The 18,307-nt window shown below is 42.6% G+C and overlaps 1 protein-coding gene and 1 non-coding gene across 2 annotated transcripts; both read right to left on the minus strand.

Annotated features, from left to right (window-relative positions):
* Positions 1 to 410: 410 nt before the first annotated feature.
* FUT4 (fucosyltransferase 4) lies at positions 411 to 3,075 on the minus strand. Its single transcript, XM_060105035.1, is given in 2 exon segments — positions 411 to 2,668; positions 2,670 to 3,075. Coding segments are annotated over 2 exon segments (1,713 nt in total). The 5' UTR covers positions 2,946 to 3,075; the 3' UTR covers positions 411 to 1,231.
* Positions 3,076 to 7,063: 3,988 nt separating this feature from the next.
* On the minus strand, positions 7,064 to 7,170 carry LOC132494539 (U6 spliceosomal RNA). The gene has a single exon (XR_009533116.1). It is a non-coding gene; the product is annotated as a U6 spliceosomal RNA (small nuclear RNA).
* Between the last annotated feature and the right edge of the window lie 11,137 nt (positions 7,171 to 18,307).

Here is an 18,307-nt window from a genome sequence, read left to right on the forward strand (position 1 = left end):
AAAAGATAAAGTTTTTACTGCAGGCACTGATTTAGTTCTATTCCCTAGCAACTAAACATTTAACTTAAAACTGACAGAATCAAAAACTGCCATTAACAGACACCAGGAAACTATTTTCCTTTTGCATGATCCCATAATACAGTGCAATCCCTTTCATTGTTCTGCAGACAGGTAATGCCAGGACCCCATGGAGGACTGACTTTCCAGCTTTAAATTTCAGCTCCAGTAAAGACACAAAATAAATAATTTTGTGGAAAGTGACACTGTGGCTTCCTTCTCTTCTGTTTGTAAACACAGGCTGGTTTTCTGGGAGGAAGGGAGAAGAAGGTTGCTTCTGCTTTATTTTCACATCTGTAATTTTAATATGCTTTTTAAAAGATCCAGGTTATAGAAAAACATAGACACAGAAAAAATCAGTTAGCAGATGATTATTCACATTATAAAGGGATTATCCATAGGGTTCCATTAAATATTGCACTCTTCTAAAACAGTGAATTTGATTTAAAAGCGGCTTTTCGAGAATACATTTGTGTAAAGTGAGGTACACCAAATATTCATCCTAACTCTTCTCCAGGGACAATCCAGCATCTTGTTTCCATTCATAAAGCAAGGGAACAAACAACAGCACTTGTTAAGGAAGTCAGTGGATTCTTGGACCACCCTTCTCACTTTTCTTAGGAGATGACGCTTTGAGAAATCCAGGCACAAAGAGAAAGACCCACCTGTGGCCACAGTCCTTTCACTATCCTGCAACAAGGCCCTTTCTGAAACCAGGGGTTTGCCGCATTTGGCCCAGTCACGTGAGTGGAGGAGCATTGTGTGAGATTTGGACTCAGCACAGGCCACAAATATGGCCTGTGGCAGATGAGGAAATTCAGAGCCACTGAAAATTGTTTCTTGTAGGTAAGCTGTTTCTTCACCTCTGCACTGGTTACAAGGGGAGGAAGGGCCCCCATCTTCACCCCCGAGCTCAGATGCCCTTGGACAGCAGAGGAAGCCCAACTGCTAGTTGTCCAAAAACCATGAGCACCCAGGACCCTTCCCACCCAGTCTTTGTGCTGAATAATATTACTTGGTAAATCAACTTTAATCTATGGGAATAGATTTAAAATGCGTGTTTGGAAAATACAGTCCCGTGATTCGGCAGTTAAGGAGATGCACAGCGGAGGATCCGGAGGATCCAAAAGCCGACGACTTGGCCTCCCTGGGTTACAGCCAGGGGAGGGTGGCTTTACCGCTGAAACCAGCCAGCCAAGTTAGGGACGCTCTTGGGCTGGTCCCCAGCCATCTGCACAGCCTGGCAGGCCCGGCACCAAGGCTCGTCCCAGAAGGAGGTGACGTGCACGGCATAGCTCCGACGCCAGCTAAAGTATCCGCGGTAGGCAGCTGGGTTTCGATCGAGGAATTGCAGGTGAGCCGCCAGGGAGGAGGCATCAGGGAAGTCGTCCACGTGGATGAAGGCACGGCGGGGCACGAAGCGCTCATAATTGGCACGGTCTGGCCCCAGCACCACCGGCACCGCCCCAGCCAGGAAGGCGTTTCGCCACAGCTTCTCCGTGATATAATCCAGGTGCTGCGAGTTCTCGAAGGCCAGGTAGAACTTGTAGCGGGCCACCGTGTGCAGGAGCCCGACGTCAGGCAGCGGCTGCCCTGGCCCGCCCTTGCCGAAGAGGTCCACGGTCACGTACTGGCTCAGCTGGCGGTAGTAGCGGACCCGCGCCTGGCGCTCGTCCCAGTTGCTCACCACCCAGGCCACCAGCCCTTGTTTCCGGGCCAGCGGCGGGACCAGACCCGGCGGCTGCTCGTTGGGATGGGTCCTGGGGTAGAGGTAGCCATAAGGCACGAAGATGTCCGAGTCGGCCCGGTAGGAGAGCGTCCAGTTGAAGAGGTTACCTGCCAGGCTCTGCAGCCCCGGGGAGTGGGTGGGCGACTCGAAGTTCATCCACACCCAACGCTGGCCGGGGGGCCTGGGGCCCGAGGCAGCCAGGGCTAAGGCCTCCGCGGCTTCCTCCTCGTCGTCCATCAGCACCTGCTGCTCCTCCGCCGGGCGCACGTGGACGCCCCAGGGCGGGGGCCAGTCCGGGGGTCCCTTCACCAGGTCTCGGTGGTGGAAAAGCACTGCCTGGGCCTCCCCGTAGGCCGCGCGATCGGTGAGCAGGCGGCAGCCGCTGATGTTGAAGCGCAGCCGGCAATCGGGGGGCGGCCTTTTGGCTCTGTGCCGGCCCCCGAAGGGCTCCCACCACAGCAGCACGCTCACCCGCCGCGGCGGGACGGAGGAGGCCCAGGGCAGCGGCGGCAGCTGCTTCCAGCAAACATAGACGACCACGGCGCTGCACACCAGGCTGGCGGCCATCAGCGCCAACTGGGCCTCGGACAGCCTCAGGCCTCCACGCCGAGTGCGCCGCCGGCCCCACCGCGCGCCCATGGCGAGCGCCGGCAGAGCCGCCACCGCCCGCCGCGCGGCCGCAAGCCCGGAGCGGCGGCGCCCGCTCTCATGCTGCCACTGAGGATCCAGCCTTCGTTGCTGGTCGCCGCCCGACCTGGAGCGGGAAAGGGCGGTTCCAGGATCTAATGGCCCGCAGGTCTTGCTCTCTTCCTCACCACTCGCCGCCCGGCGAGGGTCCAGGGCGAGGGACGTGGACCCGGCGGCCCAGCCCGGCGCAGCCCTGTCCCTCCCCTCCACTGCGCGCCCGACCAGACCAGCCCGGCCAAGCCCCGGGCGCCTCCTGCGGCACCTCCGCCCACTCCTCGGCCCCTCCAGGGTTCCCGGACTCCACGGCAGCGCCCCGCCCGCTTCTCCGGATGCCGTCGCCGTGATTCCGGACCTCTCCGCGCACCCCACGCCTTGGCCTGGCGCTGGCGCTCTCGCCCGCCGGGGATTCCCTCCCAGCTGCGCCCGAGCAGCCGCCCAGATCCTTGCCTTCCAGAGTGAGGGCCCGGTTCATCCCTGGGCGCCGGCAGGTGGCGCGAGACCCTCCAGAAGCCGCAGCGCCGCGAGCGCAGGCGGGCACGGGAGGTAGGCGGCCCAGGGGTGCCGAGCCTCCGGGCGGGATCGAAGATCCGCTTCCTTCCTCTCGCCCCATCAATAGCCAGCGACGCCTGCCGGAGGGAGGGAGCCCGCAAGGCCAAGGAAACGTGCTGACAGAGGCGCAGCCTACGCGAAGCCGACCTTGACCTCGTGACCTGCCGCCGACGCAGGCAGGTAGTGCAGTCAGATCCCGCGGCGCGGCCCACAAAGGTGGTGCATTTTGTGAAACCAAGTTTTCAAGGAAACCCTACTGTCAGGAGAACATTCGCTTTGCCTACAGACCCAACTGTAGAGAAGCGAACTGTAGAGGAAAGAGAAGAATCGAAAGTTTTCTGAGCAATGAAAACATGTTCTTTTTCTTCGCTCCCCCACTGAATGAACGCTTCTGCCTGCTGGCTCATAGCTTTCTTTGTACCAGAGCTATGAATTTCCTGCCTATTCAGTGAGATGAATGAATGAACAACACCATTAATTTTACTAAGCACTTAAGAAACAGCTTAATATCTACATTCATGAAGATCCAGCAAAACACTCTGAACTATAAAACGATGACTAAGATAAATATTATAGCATCCAAGTTTAGGGTATAAAGGGTAAGTATCACAGTGGCCTCTTCAGGTTCATCAATGAAGCAACTGAGGCGTCTACTTCTACCGTGACTTAAGGAGTTTTTTTTCCCTGATGGCTTGAATTTGAATTTCTGGATTTTGGCCTTCATTTATGTAATTAAACTTTTATTCAGCAAAGTTCTAAATAGGGCATGGGTGGGCTGCTGACCTAAGGAGAGCAGGCAGTTTTGAGAGAATTTTTAGATCACAGCGGTGCATTGGTGGTGCCCCAGCCCAGTGCCATGTAAGTTACAAGACGTTAGGGAAGAAGTAGACTTGCTGGGAATGGGGCCAACCTGTCGGGTGTTTTTGATGTTATGCCATTTGGATTTACTGGGAAGAACTTTTTCATTGAAAACCAAGTACAGATTGTAAAAGCTTCTATAAAAATGGTTTCATTTAGGTAGTTTCAAGTGGCATTACCTGCCCACCCACAGTGACAATTTGGGAGCTGAATGGACAGCGTTAGGTGCTCTGGCTGTATCCATCAACCTAGTGATACTTTCTCCTACACACCAAAAGCTTTTATAATGTTTTTATAGAATCATTTTTCAAGCTAGTTAAGCGAATTGTCTTTGAAATTAGAAACTTCAGTGATTCTCCACTCTTATTTTTAATTAGAAAGAAAAAGCTATAAATGCATGAATAACTTTTTTCAACCAAAGGAAGGAAAGGACATACTGGCTTTTCTTTTTATGCAATTCAAAAATCTATACCTTTATGCCCATTCTTCCCCCACTTCAGTTAAATAAGACATCATAGATAGAGCCTAACATTGTGTTTGGCATTTGGTAAATGTTAGCCTGCTTGCTTGTATCCTCCCCCCACTCCCAATTTTCCCTTAGATCCTTCAGATATTCCAATTAAAGCAATTTTTTACTGGCAGAATGGCTCAGATCTCATGAATATCAATGTCCATTGTGTCCACTTATCTTGGTAGGGTGCAGGACCACAAACTGTCCCTACTTCAGTCATATCTTGGTGTATGCGAGGGGATACCAAGCAGAAGGTTGTGGCTGGATCAGTGAAAAAGTCATGACTTACCTACAAACTATATGCATTTATTCACCGGGCAATGGTTTGTTCTTACTTAAAAGGGATGGAGGGGAGGAGGCAAGAGGAGGAAAGGCTTTAAGGGAAAGTAATAAAGCCAGGTGTTCTCATTTATTCATTTAGCCAACTGGGAAACTGGGATGAAAAACACTATTTCTACCTTTCAGAATCTATGAGAAGTGCAGACAATGGAGAGGAAGGGATCTTGGAAGGTTTTGAGAAGGTGGTTCCTGGAATGATTAGGAATGATTAAAATGGGGGAGGAAGAGGGCTGAGACATTAGTCTAAACAGAAGAAGCAGCATATGCAAAGGCCAGGCAGTGAGAACCAGGATAGTAGGTTAGGAATTACAAGAGTTTAGTTTGGCTAAGGAGATGGGGTTTTATCCTGAAGCCTGTAGAGAGTCCTTGAAAGGCTGTAACAAAGCAAGAGAGCAATATAATGAGATTAGTATTCTTTTTAAAATTTATTTATTTTGGGCCTCCCTGGTGGCGCAAGTGGTTGAGAGTCCGCCTGCCGATGCAGGGGATACGGGTTCGTGCCCCGGTCTGGGAGGATCCCATATGCCGCGGAGCGGCTGGGCCCGTGAGCCATGGCTGCTGAGCCTGCGCGTCCGGAGCCTGCGCGTCCGGAGCCTGTGCTCCACAACGGGGGAGGCCACAACAGTGAGAGGCCCGCATACCGCAAAAAAAATAAATAAATAAATAAATAAATAAATAAAATTTATTTATTTTAGTTTTGGCTGCATTGGGTCTTTGTTGCTGGGCACGGGCTTTCTCTAGTTGTGGTGAGTGGGGGCTACCCTTCGTTGCGGTGCGTGGGTTTCTCACTGCAGTGGCTTCTCTTGTTGCGGAGCACAGGCTCTAGTTGCACAGGCTTCAGTAGTTGTGACTCACTGCTTCTAGAATGCAGGCTCAGTAGTTGTGGCAGACGGGCTTAATTGCTCTGCGGCATGTGGGATCTTCCCAGCCCAGGGCTCAAACTGGTGTCCCCTGCATTGGCAGGCAGATTCTTAACCACTGTGCCACCAAGGAAGCTCTGAGATTAGTATTTTTAAAAACTCATTTGTGGGAGGAGGTGAGTATACAGAAGAGGACGTGAGATGGGCTTCTGGTGTGGTGGCCATGTTTATTGATGTGGGCACTGGTTAATGGGTGTGCTTGGTTGAGGAAATTCATGAAGCTGTATGCTTACATATGTAATTTTATGTATGTATATAATATGTCAGTTAAATGTTGCTAAGAAACAAATCATTCTGTCATCACTAAAGAATGAGTTGGATATTAGGGACCAGGTTAAGAGTAGAAGTATCTAGTCCAGTTAGAAAGCTCTTGCTATAATTCAGATGTGAAACAAAAAAGGCTGAACTAAGACAGTAGCTGTGAGAATGAGATTAAATTAAAATTAAAGGAGAATAGATTCAGAGGTTCTTAGGAAGCCAGTGTCTTTCTCCAGGAAGCCTTCCTGGACACCCATATGAACACATCCAGTGTAGGTTACGTGCCCCTCCTGTGTGTGCCCATATACACATCTTTCAGAACATCATTGGGCAGCAATCATGGCTGTTTCAGTCAAACTCCATCTCTTGCACAGAACCAGGCATCTAGTAGTATTCATCATCTCAATGAATACTTGAATGAATGAATGAATGCTCTTAATGTATTATTGAAATGATCTGTTGGTATCACTGTTCCCCAACTAGAAAGTGGGCCAGTATCAGGAGAAGCTGGCTATGTGAATGACTTGCTGTGACCTTAAGAAGCTCCTTAAGCTTTCCGTGTAAAATGCTACACATGTATTAATCAGGACCCCGGGGACAAGCTTCGGAAACTCCATCAAATTAGGCTGGGTCTCATCGGCCCAACCTGGACAGGGTGCTCATTCTCGAAGCAATCACTGTGGTCAGGGGATGTGGACTCTCTTTAGACCCTCTTCTGGATCTAGGGGGTAGAATCAGTCCCATATAAACCTCGTGGACTAATAGTGGGGTGAAGGTAGTTGCCCAAAAGAAAAAGTGAAGTGCCGTTCCCTGAAGAAGAGGGAAGGGATCGTGGGCAGAGGCCAAAACAACGTGTCTACCAGCCTTGTGCAAGGAATTATTATTATTCTAAATGAGTTCTAAATCAATTTAGAACTTTAAACATTCTATGATTCTTTTTAATTTGGTAATAATAAACAAATGTTTCTTTTGTGTATTTAAAGGCCTCCCAGTTTCCACAAAATATTACACAGGAAGAACTGGATTTCAGTTGCAAGCATGATGACAAGGTCAGGTATCAAGAAGGGCTTTTGGCCCCTGAATTTGCTAAAGGTGTGTAGAGGGGGGCTCCAAAATTCAAGGCTCATTTTTTTCCTTTTTTTTTTTTTCTTTTTTAAAAATACAGAACACTTCACGAATTTGCATGTCATCCTTGTTCAGGGGCCATGCTAATCTTCTCTGTATCATTCCAATTTTAGTATATGTGCTGCCAAAGCGAGCATTCAAGGCTCATTTAATCAAGATAGATGAGGGCTCCACTCACAATGGGGCCAAGAATGGCCTATTCAGTTCCAAAATTTAATATAGGACAGGATTCTCTGGGGGCAAGAACCAGACCAACTGTGGTTCCTCAGAATCTAACTTGTGCTTTGTTCTTCCCCAGGGAAAGAATTCATTTTAAGCCTGTCCTGCTGCTCCTCACCAGAGACGGTTGCTGTTTTCCAGGGATGCCTCAGAACATGTTCTGACTGCCTTGAGTCTGCCCGCCGGCACCAAGCTTGGTCAGCTGCAGGTGCGTGAGAAACAGGCTACCCTCAAATGGGTGGCTGTTCTTCGTTGAGATTTCTGTGACTGAACATTGACCTGCCAAGTATACTTCAAATTTTTTTCTTGAAGAGATAAAAGGGCAAAGTTCCTCCCAGTATTACGTACTTACCGGGAAATGGGGAGCAGCCAGTGAGCAGGTGCAGCAGGAAAAGCTAACACGTATGCAAAAAAGGTGGAAAAAAAAAAGGTGGAGATTATTTCTTTTGTCAGATACAAGTTTTTAACTGTGTATAACTGGGCAGATGATTATGGAATGATTGTTCGTTAAAAAGTATTAGGAATTGTGTAAATTCCCCAACAATCCACAAGTTATTGTTCATTGCCCTATTAATTCCTTGATAGAAAAAGAAAACTAACACCAACTTTTAAGGTCATTTCTTTTTATCTAAGTGCAAAAATTTACTGCCCCTAAAAGATATTGTTATGAATAGTCAATATGAGAATTTATTACATTTATTTTAGGGTTTTACTCGTATGCACTCAAGTTCTTCCTGTATTCTTACTTGACTGAACAGGTAGGGCAAGAATTTTGGATATTCAGAAAAAGGTACGTTGTGAAATTCTGATTAAAGTCAGAAATATTCGCACCATATTTAAAATATTTATAGGGCTTACTTCTGCATTCTTCTTGTTAAACTACTCTTTCCTAAAATAAAGTTTATTTGCAGTCACATGTAGAAGTTATGGAATACAAGACTTACACAAAAGAAAATTATTTTGACATTGCAATAAACATGTTAATATCACACAGTGCAATGCCTGGCACATACGAGGTGTTTAATAAATGTTTGTTAAATAAATGAATAGATGAGTGAATCAATGAACGCCACTGTTAATTTTACTTTTCATGAGGCACTTATGAAACAGTTCACTTTCTTCATTCATGGTGAGTATGCAAAAGCCTTTGGACTAAAACGTAATGACTAAGATAAATAATATAGCACAAGTGTAGGGTGAAAATGGTAAGTATCATACTGGCCTCCCCAAATCCTCTTCAGGTTCACCAGCATTATCTCTGTACCTCACCTGAAGTCTACTTGGGTCCTCAGTCAAATGAGTTAGCTCAAATTCTGTACAGTCTCAGGAACTCAAACACTTCTGATCTGGATTTACTATGGTACTAGCTCCACATCAGAACTTATGTGTGGCCATACTCAAGGCAATCAGACCCTAACTCAAGACAAGACCCTAACTCAGGCAGGCAGCCCAACTCTCTACAGTTGGAGGAAGGGATCGTGACTACCCTCCCCTCCCCCTGCCCTGACCCCACTTCTCACACAGACCCAGGGCACACCTCACTAAAGAAAATGGAGAGAAGATGCATTTTCCATAGAAGTCAGGGAATTCTGTCTTGACCAGCAAATTACCTCCAAGCAGCCACTGAGAACACAAAAGTGGTCAGACCGGGTTCCATCACACTTGTTCCTGTGATTCTTCTTCTAAAAGGGCTCTGAGGCACTTGAAACATTAAGAAATACTTGTTGGATTAAAGTCAACAAAATTAGTGACATACAAATGATTTTGGAAGAGTGTGAGGATGGAAGGGTAAATGCATGTTGCTTAAGCATGGCAAGGAAAAACCATTCTTGAAGAAGTGGGACAGCCACTTTTTATAGTTCCATGACCAGCATACCATGGCCAAATAAACCACAGCCCAGAAATCTTGCAAAATTCACCAGGGTGAAATCACAATAAAAGTGTTGGTTATGTTATTTTCAACCATTCCAAAAAGAACCTTTTGTCTGTATTTACCCTTAGCAATGTTTAAGCCAATTCAACAGATATTTGGTCTTGGGAGAAAGAGAAAGACAGGTGAATAAACACTGCCCCAACTGTCTGACGGCACTGCAGGAACTACTTCTATCCTGGAAGCACCACTGGACTCTTCAATAAAAGGGAACTTCTTTGAGTGAGCTCACTGTTCAAAGACTTAATTTCCAAGATCATCCAAGACAGCAGGGGAATAACAGCCCCTCTGGAAGTCAGAGAAGAGAAATTAGATGTGAATAAAAGCTGTAGATGCTGCCTGACCACCATTCACACATTCTCATTGTTCATCACTGAAAATCTGCTGTGCCTCTTTCATTCCCTTGACACTCTCAAGGGCCCATTTCCCTGTCCACAGTTTGAGAAAGAACTTTGGGGATTGTTGTTAGAAGATTTTGATATGATGACCCCAGGATTGGCTGTGTTCCTTTAAAAGATAAAATACTGCAGTTTTTCTTTATTTTGATATATTATGATGACTTCTTTGTCATTATCAGCTTGCAGAGCTATTTCTCAAGTGTTTTCCAAACAATACAGGACTGAGAATTGTTCTATATTGATATTTGGAGGGCTACATTAGGGTCAGACCTTGTTTGGGCTTAAAAACTTGCAAAGGCTGTAACTTCATGCAGTAACACTTACTGGATGTCAATTATGTGCCAGACACATGAGGTATATTTGAACAAACAGACAAAACTTTCTGCCCTTGTGGGACATGCTAGCTATCACACTCAACCCACCCATGTGGGTTGAACAAAGGAAGGAAGGAAAGATGAGAAGGAAGAGAGGAAAATGAGAGGGAGTAAGAGAAGGGTGGAGAAGAGAGAGAGAAACAGAGACAGAGAGAGAGAAAGAGAGAGATTAGGAGCTAATCCAAATCTACATTGTTGGGACACAACTAAACCTTAGGCCCAAAGACACTGCACCCTACCCATGTCCCTGGATAATTAGTTTGGGTATATTTTTCTTTTTCTTTTTCTCTTTACATATTGTAATATTATTTCTTAGGAAATAGGTAATACTATTAAATAAGAATATAGAAAGCCCAATTAGAGTTTCAACACAATCCCAGCTGCAGGGGAAATCCTAATCTCTTTGCTTTTTAGCATTCCGAGAAGCAGTCCTTTCTTTCCCGAGATAATTTTCCTATGTTCTGTTTTGTTTTGTTTTGTTTTGAAGATATACATAAAGAACACAAAACTTGGGCTTCCCTGGTGGTGCAGTGGTTGAGTCTGCCTGCCGATGCAGGGGACACGGGTTCGTGCCCCGGTCTGGGAAGATCCCGCATGCCGCGGAGCGGCTGCGCCCGTGAGCCATGGCCACTAAGCCTGCTCGTCTGGAGCCTGTGCTCCACAACGGGAGAGGCCACAACAGTGAGAGGCCCGCGTACCACAAAAAAAAAAAAAAAGAACACAAAACTTAAGCACACAGCTCAGTGCTTTTTACATGCAACACACACACTCTTACTTGTGTAACAACTACCCAGATAAAGATATAAAACACAACAGGATCCTTCATGCTTGTTTCTAGTCAATAGTTCCCAAAGGAAACCACTATTTTTCACAGTTAAATTTATCATTTTTATTGTTTCTGACTTTCATATCATACTTAGAAAATCATACTTCTCCACCCCAATATAAAATCTGCCCATATTGTCTTCTGTTACTTTTATTGTTTTATTTTATTTTATTTATTTTTAAATTGAAGTATAGTTGATTTACAATGTTTCAGTTGTACAGCAAAGTGATTCAGTTATACAGATATGTGTGTGTGTATATATATATATATATATATATATATATACACATATATATACATATATGTATTCTTTTTCAGGTTCTTCAGAAGCTACTATTTTGAATTCCGTCCTCTAGTTTAGTTTTACCTGTTTTTCAAAATCTGTACATGGATTCCTCCAGTATATTCTCTTTTGTTCCTGGCTTCTTTTTGTCATCATAATGACTGTGAGAGTCATTGATCTCATATGGTTTATTCTTTTTTGTTTTCTTGTATCTTTCCACTGTATAAATATATTATAATTTATCTAGTCTCCTGTTGATAGACATTTGGGTTGTTTCCATTTTTAGGCTATTTTGAATAAAGCCATCATAAACATTTTTTACTGTCCTTTTAAGTGGCATCACCTATTGTACAGGCACCATAAAAAATATGGGTTTGTATTTAAGAGATATCATTACCATTTACCATCAAAAGGGTATCTAAAAAGTAAGAAAACAAGGCTAAAAGTAACTGAGATATGGCAAGAAATAAAACATATATAATTACCTTGGTGCAGTCAGGGAAGATTATTTCATAGCATTTATTGTGTTTGTCTCATATATACAGCACATATTTACTATATAAAAATTTTTATAATATAGAAAATATAAAGAAGAAAATAAAGAAATTATTGCTCCTCCCCCAACTCCATCCCCAGATAACCACTGTTTGTATTTGGATATTTAATGAATATACAGTATAATGTAGTTTATATATATATAGTTTATATATTGTGATACTATTTGTAGTCATCTTTCTTCCTTTAACATCAGCTTTGTCCCATGTCTTTAAATGCACTTTGAAAACATGACTTTAATAGTTTTATCATATGACCAAGAAAAGGATCTGTAGTTACTGATGGTACAGGTGCTGGATGGACCACACCATGTACAGGGAAAACCATGAGTCAAAAGCCCTGCCTATGTACACAGTTTTAATCAGCATTTAGTCCCTTACTTACTTAAAAAAATTTTTTTTAATTTTACCATAGTAGAATACTTTACATGAGAACTATCCTCTGAACAGATTTTTAAGTGTACAATAGTCTTGTTATCTAGAGGCACAGTGATGTATAGCAGATCTCTAGAACTTATTCACCTCCTATAACTGAAATTTTATACCTGTTGATTAGCAAACCCCCCATTCTCACTCACCCTGGTCCCTGGCAGCCACCATTCTATTCTTTGCTTCTGTGAGTTTGACTAGTTTAGATTCCTCATGTAAGTAGAATCATGCAGTATTTATTCTTCTGTGACTGGCTGATTTCACTTAGCATAAAGTCCTCCAGGTCCATCCCTGTTAATTTCCAATCTCCTGTCATGTGTGTGTGTGTGTGTGTGCGCACACGTGCGCATGTGTGTAGACAGGAGTGTGACTCTGGCTGAAACATTCTGGGAACTAAGGGGATTTGGGCTCTTGAAATGGATAATGTTGACTCCCAACTTGATCACCCTATTTCATCCAAAGACCTTCTAGTTTATTCCATCTAGAGTGTAAACATGCAGATTTCTATCAGGATTAGGGAGTCATCTCAGCTATGAGGAAAATATAAAGCATTTCCTCTTTGTTGTATCAGTGGGAGGAGGTAGAAATATTTCTTAAAATGCCAAGTTTAGAAAAATCAGATGTAACATGAAGGTAAGTAAATTGTGGTACTGTCATATCAGGACATACTATATAGACTGTAAAATCATGATTTAGACAAATATATATGATAAAGGAAAATGGTCATAATGTCTGACTAAGTGAAAAAATTCAGCCTATAAAATAGGTGTAATGTATAAAATAGGTGTAATAGTATTTTTATTTAAAAAAAATCCTCATTGTATGATTCCTATCTCTATATATATTTTGGTTGTAAACAAAGGATATCTTAATAAGATAAACCAGAGGATAGATTTCTTTAAAAGTAAGTCTAAAACATTGTCTTTTCAAAAAAATTTTGTCCAACTGAAAGTGGGGGTCTGGCTGCTCGTAGGTCTAAAGCCAGTAAAGAGGCAAATGGGTGGAAAGGAAAGTTTGCTTTAATTTCGGAGGCCAGCAACCTGGGGGGAAGGGCAGACTCCTGTCCAAAGGCCAACTCCCCCCCACAGACAATCAGTGGGCAAGAGCTTTATGGGGAGGGGAGGGGACTACATGCAGAAACAGCACAGTCAGCTCTGATAGTCATCTTGAAACTGGTAATACAGTTGTTTGATCATCGTCATCTTGATTGTTTTAAGTACAGTTAATCTTCAGTTCCAGGGTCGGTTTGTTCCCATTTCTTTGAGGCCAGTTCTTGGAATTGTTGCAGCTTATGTCATGGCTACAGTCTGGTCATCAGGTAGTTAACTTCTTCCACCTGGTGAGGGTTTCAGTATCTATAAAACAGCTCAAAGGTTATGGTTCAGAATATTACCTATAGCCCTTGTGAAGGAACTAAATGTTCCTTTGACTTAGCTTAATGACTACACTATTATTATTTAGTCTGTTGGGCTGTTTTCCTTTTTTTCTGCATTTTCTCACTTCTCAGATTAAACTTATTCTTTGGCTACAGTTTTTCCACAGACGAAAGGCAGACTGAGGACATGGGGCTCAAGGACCATGGGGTCCTGCTCTGTTTCACCATCTCATGCACCTAAATAGTGTTCCCAATCAATTTGGTTTTTTTTTTTTTTTTTTTTTTTACTTCTAATCTTTTAGTCTGTGTGGCTCACAGATACTTTTGCCATGACTATTTGGCCAAATCAGGAAGTGGGGTGCAAGCCCTATGACACAAGTGAGCCAGCAACCCATGGCAACTGTCCCTGGCCTGAACCCAGGAAGCTCAAGGATTCCAGAGCTAGGAGAATATAAAATGAAGAAGGAAAGTGAGCAAGTTGCAAACATCTTTAGAAAAAAAAGCATTTTAATTTTTTTTCTGACCTCAGAAAGAATGCTTCTGTTGTATTTCATCAATAATGAAAACAGCCATTGGTTTAAGATTGCTATAGATTTTTATCACTTTAAAGAAGTGTCCTTGTAACCCTGGCTTTCAAAAAGTTTTCATTTAAAGATGCTTTTTAAATGAAAAGAAACAAAACAGATGCATCTTATTATATAGTAATTTAAAAATCATCCTCTACATTATTCATTATTATAAATAATCCTGGGATGAAAAACCCTGTACATGAAGCCAGTCTGGAAGATGTGCAGTGGGGCAATAAAGAACAGACCTTAACCCCAAAAGGACCAGGTCCCCAAGGTGGAGAAAAGAGAGAAGCCCTAGCAAGGAAACCGTGCCATGAAATCTGTCCTGCAGTGGGGAGGGTGCAGTGTGTGTTATCGGTTGATCAGGAACAGAGAGGCTGATGCAGAGCCCCCAGCCTGAGTAGCAAGGCTAAGAATAAACTGAGGGGAGCTTGTGTATTGGGCAGAAGTAGAGTGGAAATGAGGAAGGAAATCCTTGAGCATGTGTTTGTAAAGTAACCCTGAAAGCCCACGTGCAAACAGGGCATTGTTTATAATGGGTGAATAAAAGTCAATACTCCCCAGCCACTGCTCCTTTTGTGTGGCATCCTAATATACATGCAGAAAGGTTGATGGTAAGAATCTGGGGGAGGTTAAGCGTTTAGATTCCTAAGCATTGTAAATGTTTTACCCCATTTTCAGGTAGTTTGGGGTGTTATATTTCTTGACTAATTGAAGATGTAATCTCTCCAATTTTAGCCACTGGCTCACAACACTGTTTTTTAAGTAACTAATGATGAGAGAGTTCCATTAACATGGTGATGGCTAGAACTGGCTTACATGTAGGATCTCTTAATGTGTATTAACTAAATGGAAATTTTTGTATTAAATCTGGAAAAGTTTGGATTTTGACTCAAGAGATTATTGACTGTTTCACAGTGCAAATATTTTTAAGTAGGGAAGAGACATACCCAGTCAACAAATCTTTGTTGAGCTGACTTGATTTATTTCATTAAATCTGAGAAATAAACTTGAGAACCACGAACTGGAGGAAGTTTTAAGATGAGATTAAGAGAAGAAGGAGAACGAAACGTGTATAACCAGAATACTAGGAAAAAGAACTTTTTAAGTGGGTGAGGGGGTGTAAGTAAATCACAACAGTTATGTATAAAATGAAAAATCTGAAGAATCCAAAGGTCCAAAACATAGAGTAATAAATGTAAAAAAAAATAGTACAAACATATAAAGATTTTTAATATAATTACTCAGTTATATTTTAATGAGTGGGAAATTATATGTTGTGTTATATATACCATACAATGTGATTCAAATATTTCCTATGCATGTAAAGTAAAACATGCATAGGAAAAAAGAATACAAATATATCAGCATGTTATCAGTGGTTATTTCTGGGAATTGAATTACAGATGGGTTTTTTTCCTTTATTTTTCTTTATTTTCCAATTTTTCTATACAGTACATATGTTACTTTTGACAATTGGGGGGAAAGGAAGGTTAGGGTTTTTTTCTCCTTTTTAACCTCTTTTTAGCCCAGTAGTATTATAGTATTTGTAAAATGGCCCCCTCCCTTTAAAATCTCTTCATAAATTTCCTGGCTCCTTACAATTTAGTGGACAAATTCTAGAGAAAGGATGAGCTCTACCAAGGCTAGCGTTAAAATGGTTGTCTCTGGGTCAGAGACTTTTCATCTCTGCCATTCATTTACTAACCTTTACCTATACCTGTAATTTCTTTTTAATGGATGACCATAATTATATTACAGTGAAAGGTTAACATTTATAATGTTTTCCTTGAAGTAGACTCAATAAACATGCCTTTGTTTTTATATTTGGCATACTTAATAAAATAAGCTGAAATAGAAGCCCAGTGTATCTTACCTGTGACAACTAAAAATAAATATATTTTCCTCCATTGTTTTCAGGTGCTTAGCAAACTTTACCAATAGTCTTTCATTGCTTTGGATTAATTTATAGATAGGAACTAATAACAATAATAGGAATTACAGGCTAATATAATTTTAAATTATAATAATATAGTTTTAAACACATCTAAACCGTGAAACAAGTGTGGCTTTCTTCTGTTTTTTTCAGACATCAGGAGAAAGAGGTTTCTTCTCAATGGAAAAATTGTTCATCTTATCCTAGAGTAAAGAAATAAGTGAACAGGGCTTCCCTGGTGGCGCAGTGGTTGAGAGTCCGCCTGCCGATGCAGGGGACACGGGTTCGTGCCCCGATCCCGGAAGATCCCACATGCCGCGGAGTGGCTGGGCCCGCGAGCCATGGCCGCGGGGCCTGTGTGTCCGGAGCCTGTGCTCCGCAGCGAAGAAATAAGTGAACAAACATGTAAGTTTTTACTTTGGGGAAATGCTCTTTAATTCCAACCCTGTTTTAATCTAAAATTGATTTAATTTTCTTAACAGTGTTTCATTTGGTAGAGCAGAATATAAAAGCCATACCCATGTGATTCAAGTAACTGGAGAAACCTCCGTCTTCTAGACCCTCATTACTCGGAGTATAGTGTCTGAACAAGCAGCATCAGCATCACCAGGGAGCTGGTTAGAAATGCAAAATCTCAAATCCCAGCCCAGATCGACTGTATCAGAAACTGCTTTTTGATAAGATACCTATGTGATTTGTAGTCACAGCCTGAGAAGTGCTGGGCTTGACAACTTTATTATTATTATTTTGTTGTTGTTACATGACACAGAATAAGAAGAAAATGATCAAAGTAAATGACTCAATCTTGTTAGTATAATGAAAGCAGGAGATGCTTCATAGTCTCTAACCAAAAACTGTTTTAGAATTTAGAACTACAATTAGATGATCATGATTCTAAATTTAAATTTTAAATGACGTGTATTAAATGTTGGAGGAGTTACAACTACAATGATCGTGTTGTTCATGAGAAAAAGGAAAAAAAGCACAAGTGAATAGGAAAAAGATGACAGTGAGGATTGCCCAAATTATCCGCCTAAAGTACACTTTATAGGAGAGGTTTCTGGAAATATTATATTCCAAGGAAAACCTCTCTTTGAAAGCATCAGTGTGTATATAAGATATGCACAACTTTTCATGACACACACTAAAGTCAATGGGTTCCCTTGCTTTTCCTTCTATTGTTTACATTGTTTAATTTAGCACTTCAAAGAGGGAAAACCATATACTTTTGTGGAGGGGGAGACGTGTGGGGTAGCAGCAAGAAGGTTCCGAACATACAGGAGGCATTCAACATGTATGTATTTCCTGTTTCATCATTCGTGCGGTCATTCTTGTGACTGACAGCGATTGAGCACCTACCATGCCAGGTACCGTGCTAAGTGCCAGACCAACAGTGGTGAGTGAAAGAGACATGGGTCCTGCCTTCATTGGGTTTCTGACAGTGTTTGAATTAATACTGACCAATTTTTGAGAGTTATCTGTGGGCTTTGTTCATCTGTGATATTGCTGTCTTGCATCTAACTTTCCTAATTGATAATGAGAAACATCTAATTCTCAGTTATCAGCTAATTCTTATGGATTCATCAGTTGTGATTTGTATAGCAGATAGTAGCAGTTTATATGGCAAAATGCAGTTGGTAACTTACAGAGCTGAAGCTAAAACATACAACAATGTCAGTTACATACTATAACATGACCACTGTAAGGGCTTGATGTAGGCCGGAGATAGAGGGCTGGGGGCTGCTAGGAAGGTAGTGTGGATGAGTATCAATGAGCGGGAGGTGTGAATAAGTTTCTCCTAAATCGTATGGGTGAAAGTAATGTAATTATGGTCAAAATCAAACATGTATTTTTTATTATATGCCCCCAATTGATAAATTGGGTAATCTGTTGCACTTCTATGTCTTCAAATGAAGGTAATTTGTTCTTCAAACCAGTCTTATAATACGGCATTTAGAAAATCATCTTTAAAATAAATTGCTTTGTGAGTTTTCTTGGAATGATGGATTTGCCCACTAGAGTTGGGACCTGACAAATTGGGTAGAAAGCTGAAATAAACAGCCCCCACTGGGCGAGTGTCCCAGACTTGGGTGGAACAACCATTACTTCAGGTCACTCACATCTCTGTGGATTTTGCATGTAGTTGACTCCCAGGTTCCTAACCCTGAATTCCCATGGCCCTGGCATTTGTGCCTGTTTAACCACTACTATTCCACCCTTGTTTTCTGATGAGCGAATTCTCTGCCATAATGGCCCAAAGGTTGAAGCATACTCTTGGAGTCAGATGGAAACAGGTTTGTAGTTCTGGCCTCACTAGCCCCTAGACATAGTATCTTGGGTAATGTAATGTCTCCAAGCCTCAGTTTTCTTACATGAAAAAT

Source organism: Mesoplodon densirostris, chromosome 7 (genome assembly GCF_025265405.1).
Source record: "Mesoplodon densirostris isolate mMesDen1 chromosome 7, mMesDen1 primary haplotype, whole genome shotgun sequence".
Taxonomy (NCBI): Eukaryota; Metazoa; Chordata; class Mammalia; order Artiodactyla; family Ziphiidae; genus Mesoplodon; species Mesoplodon densirostris.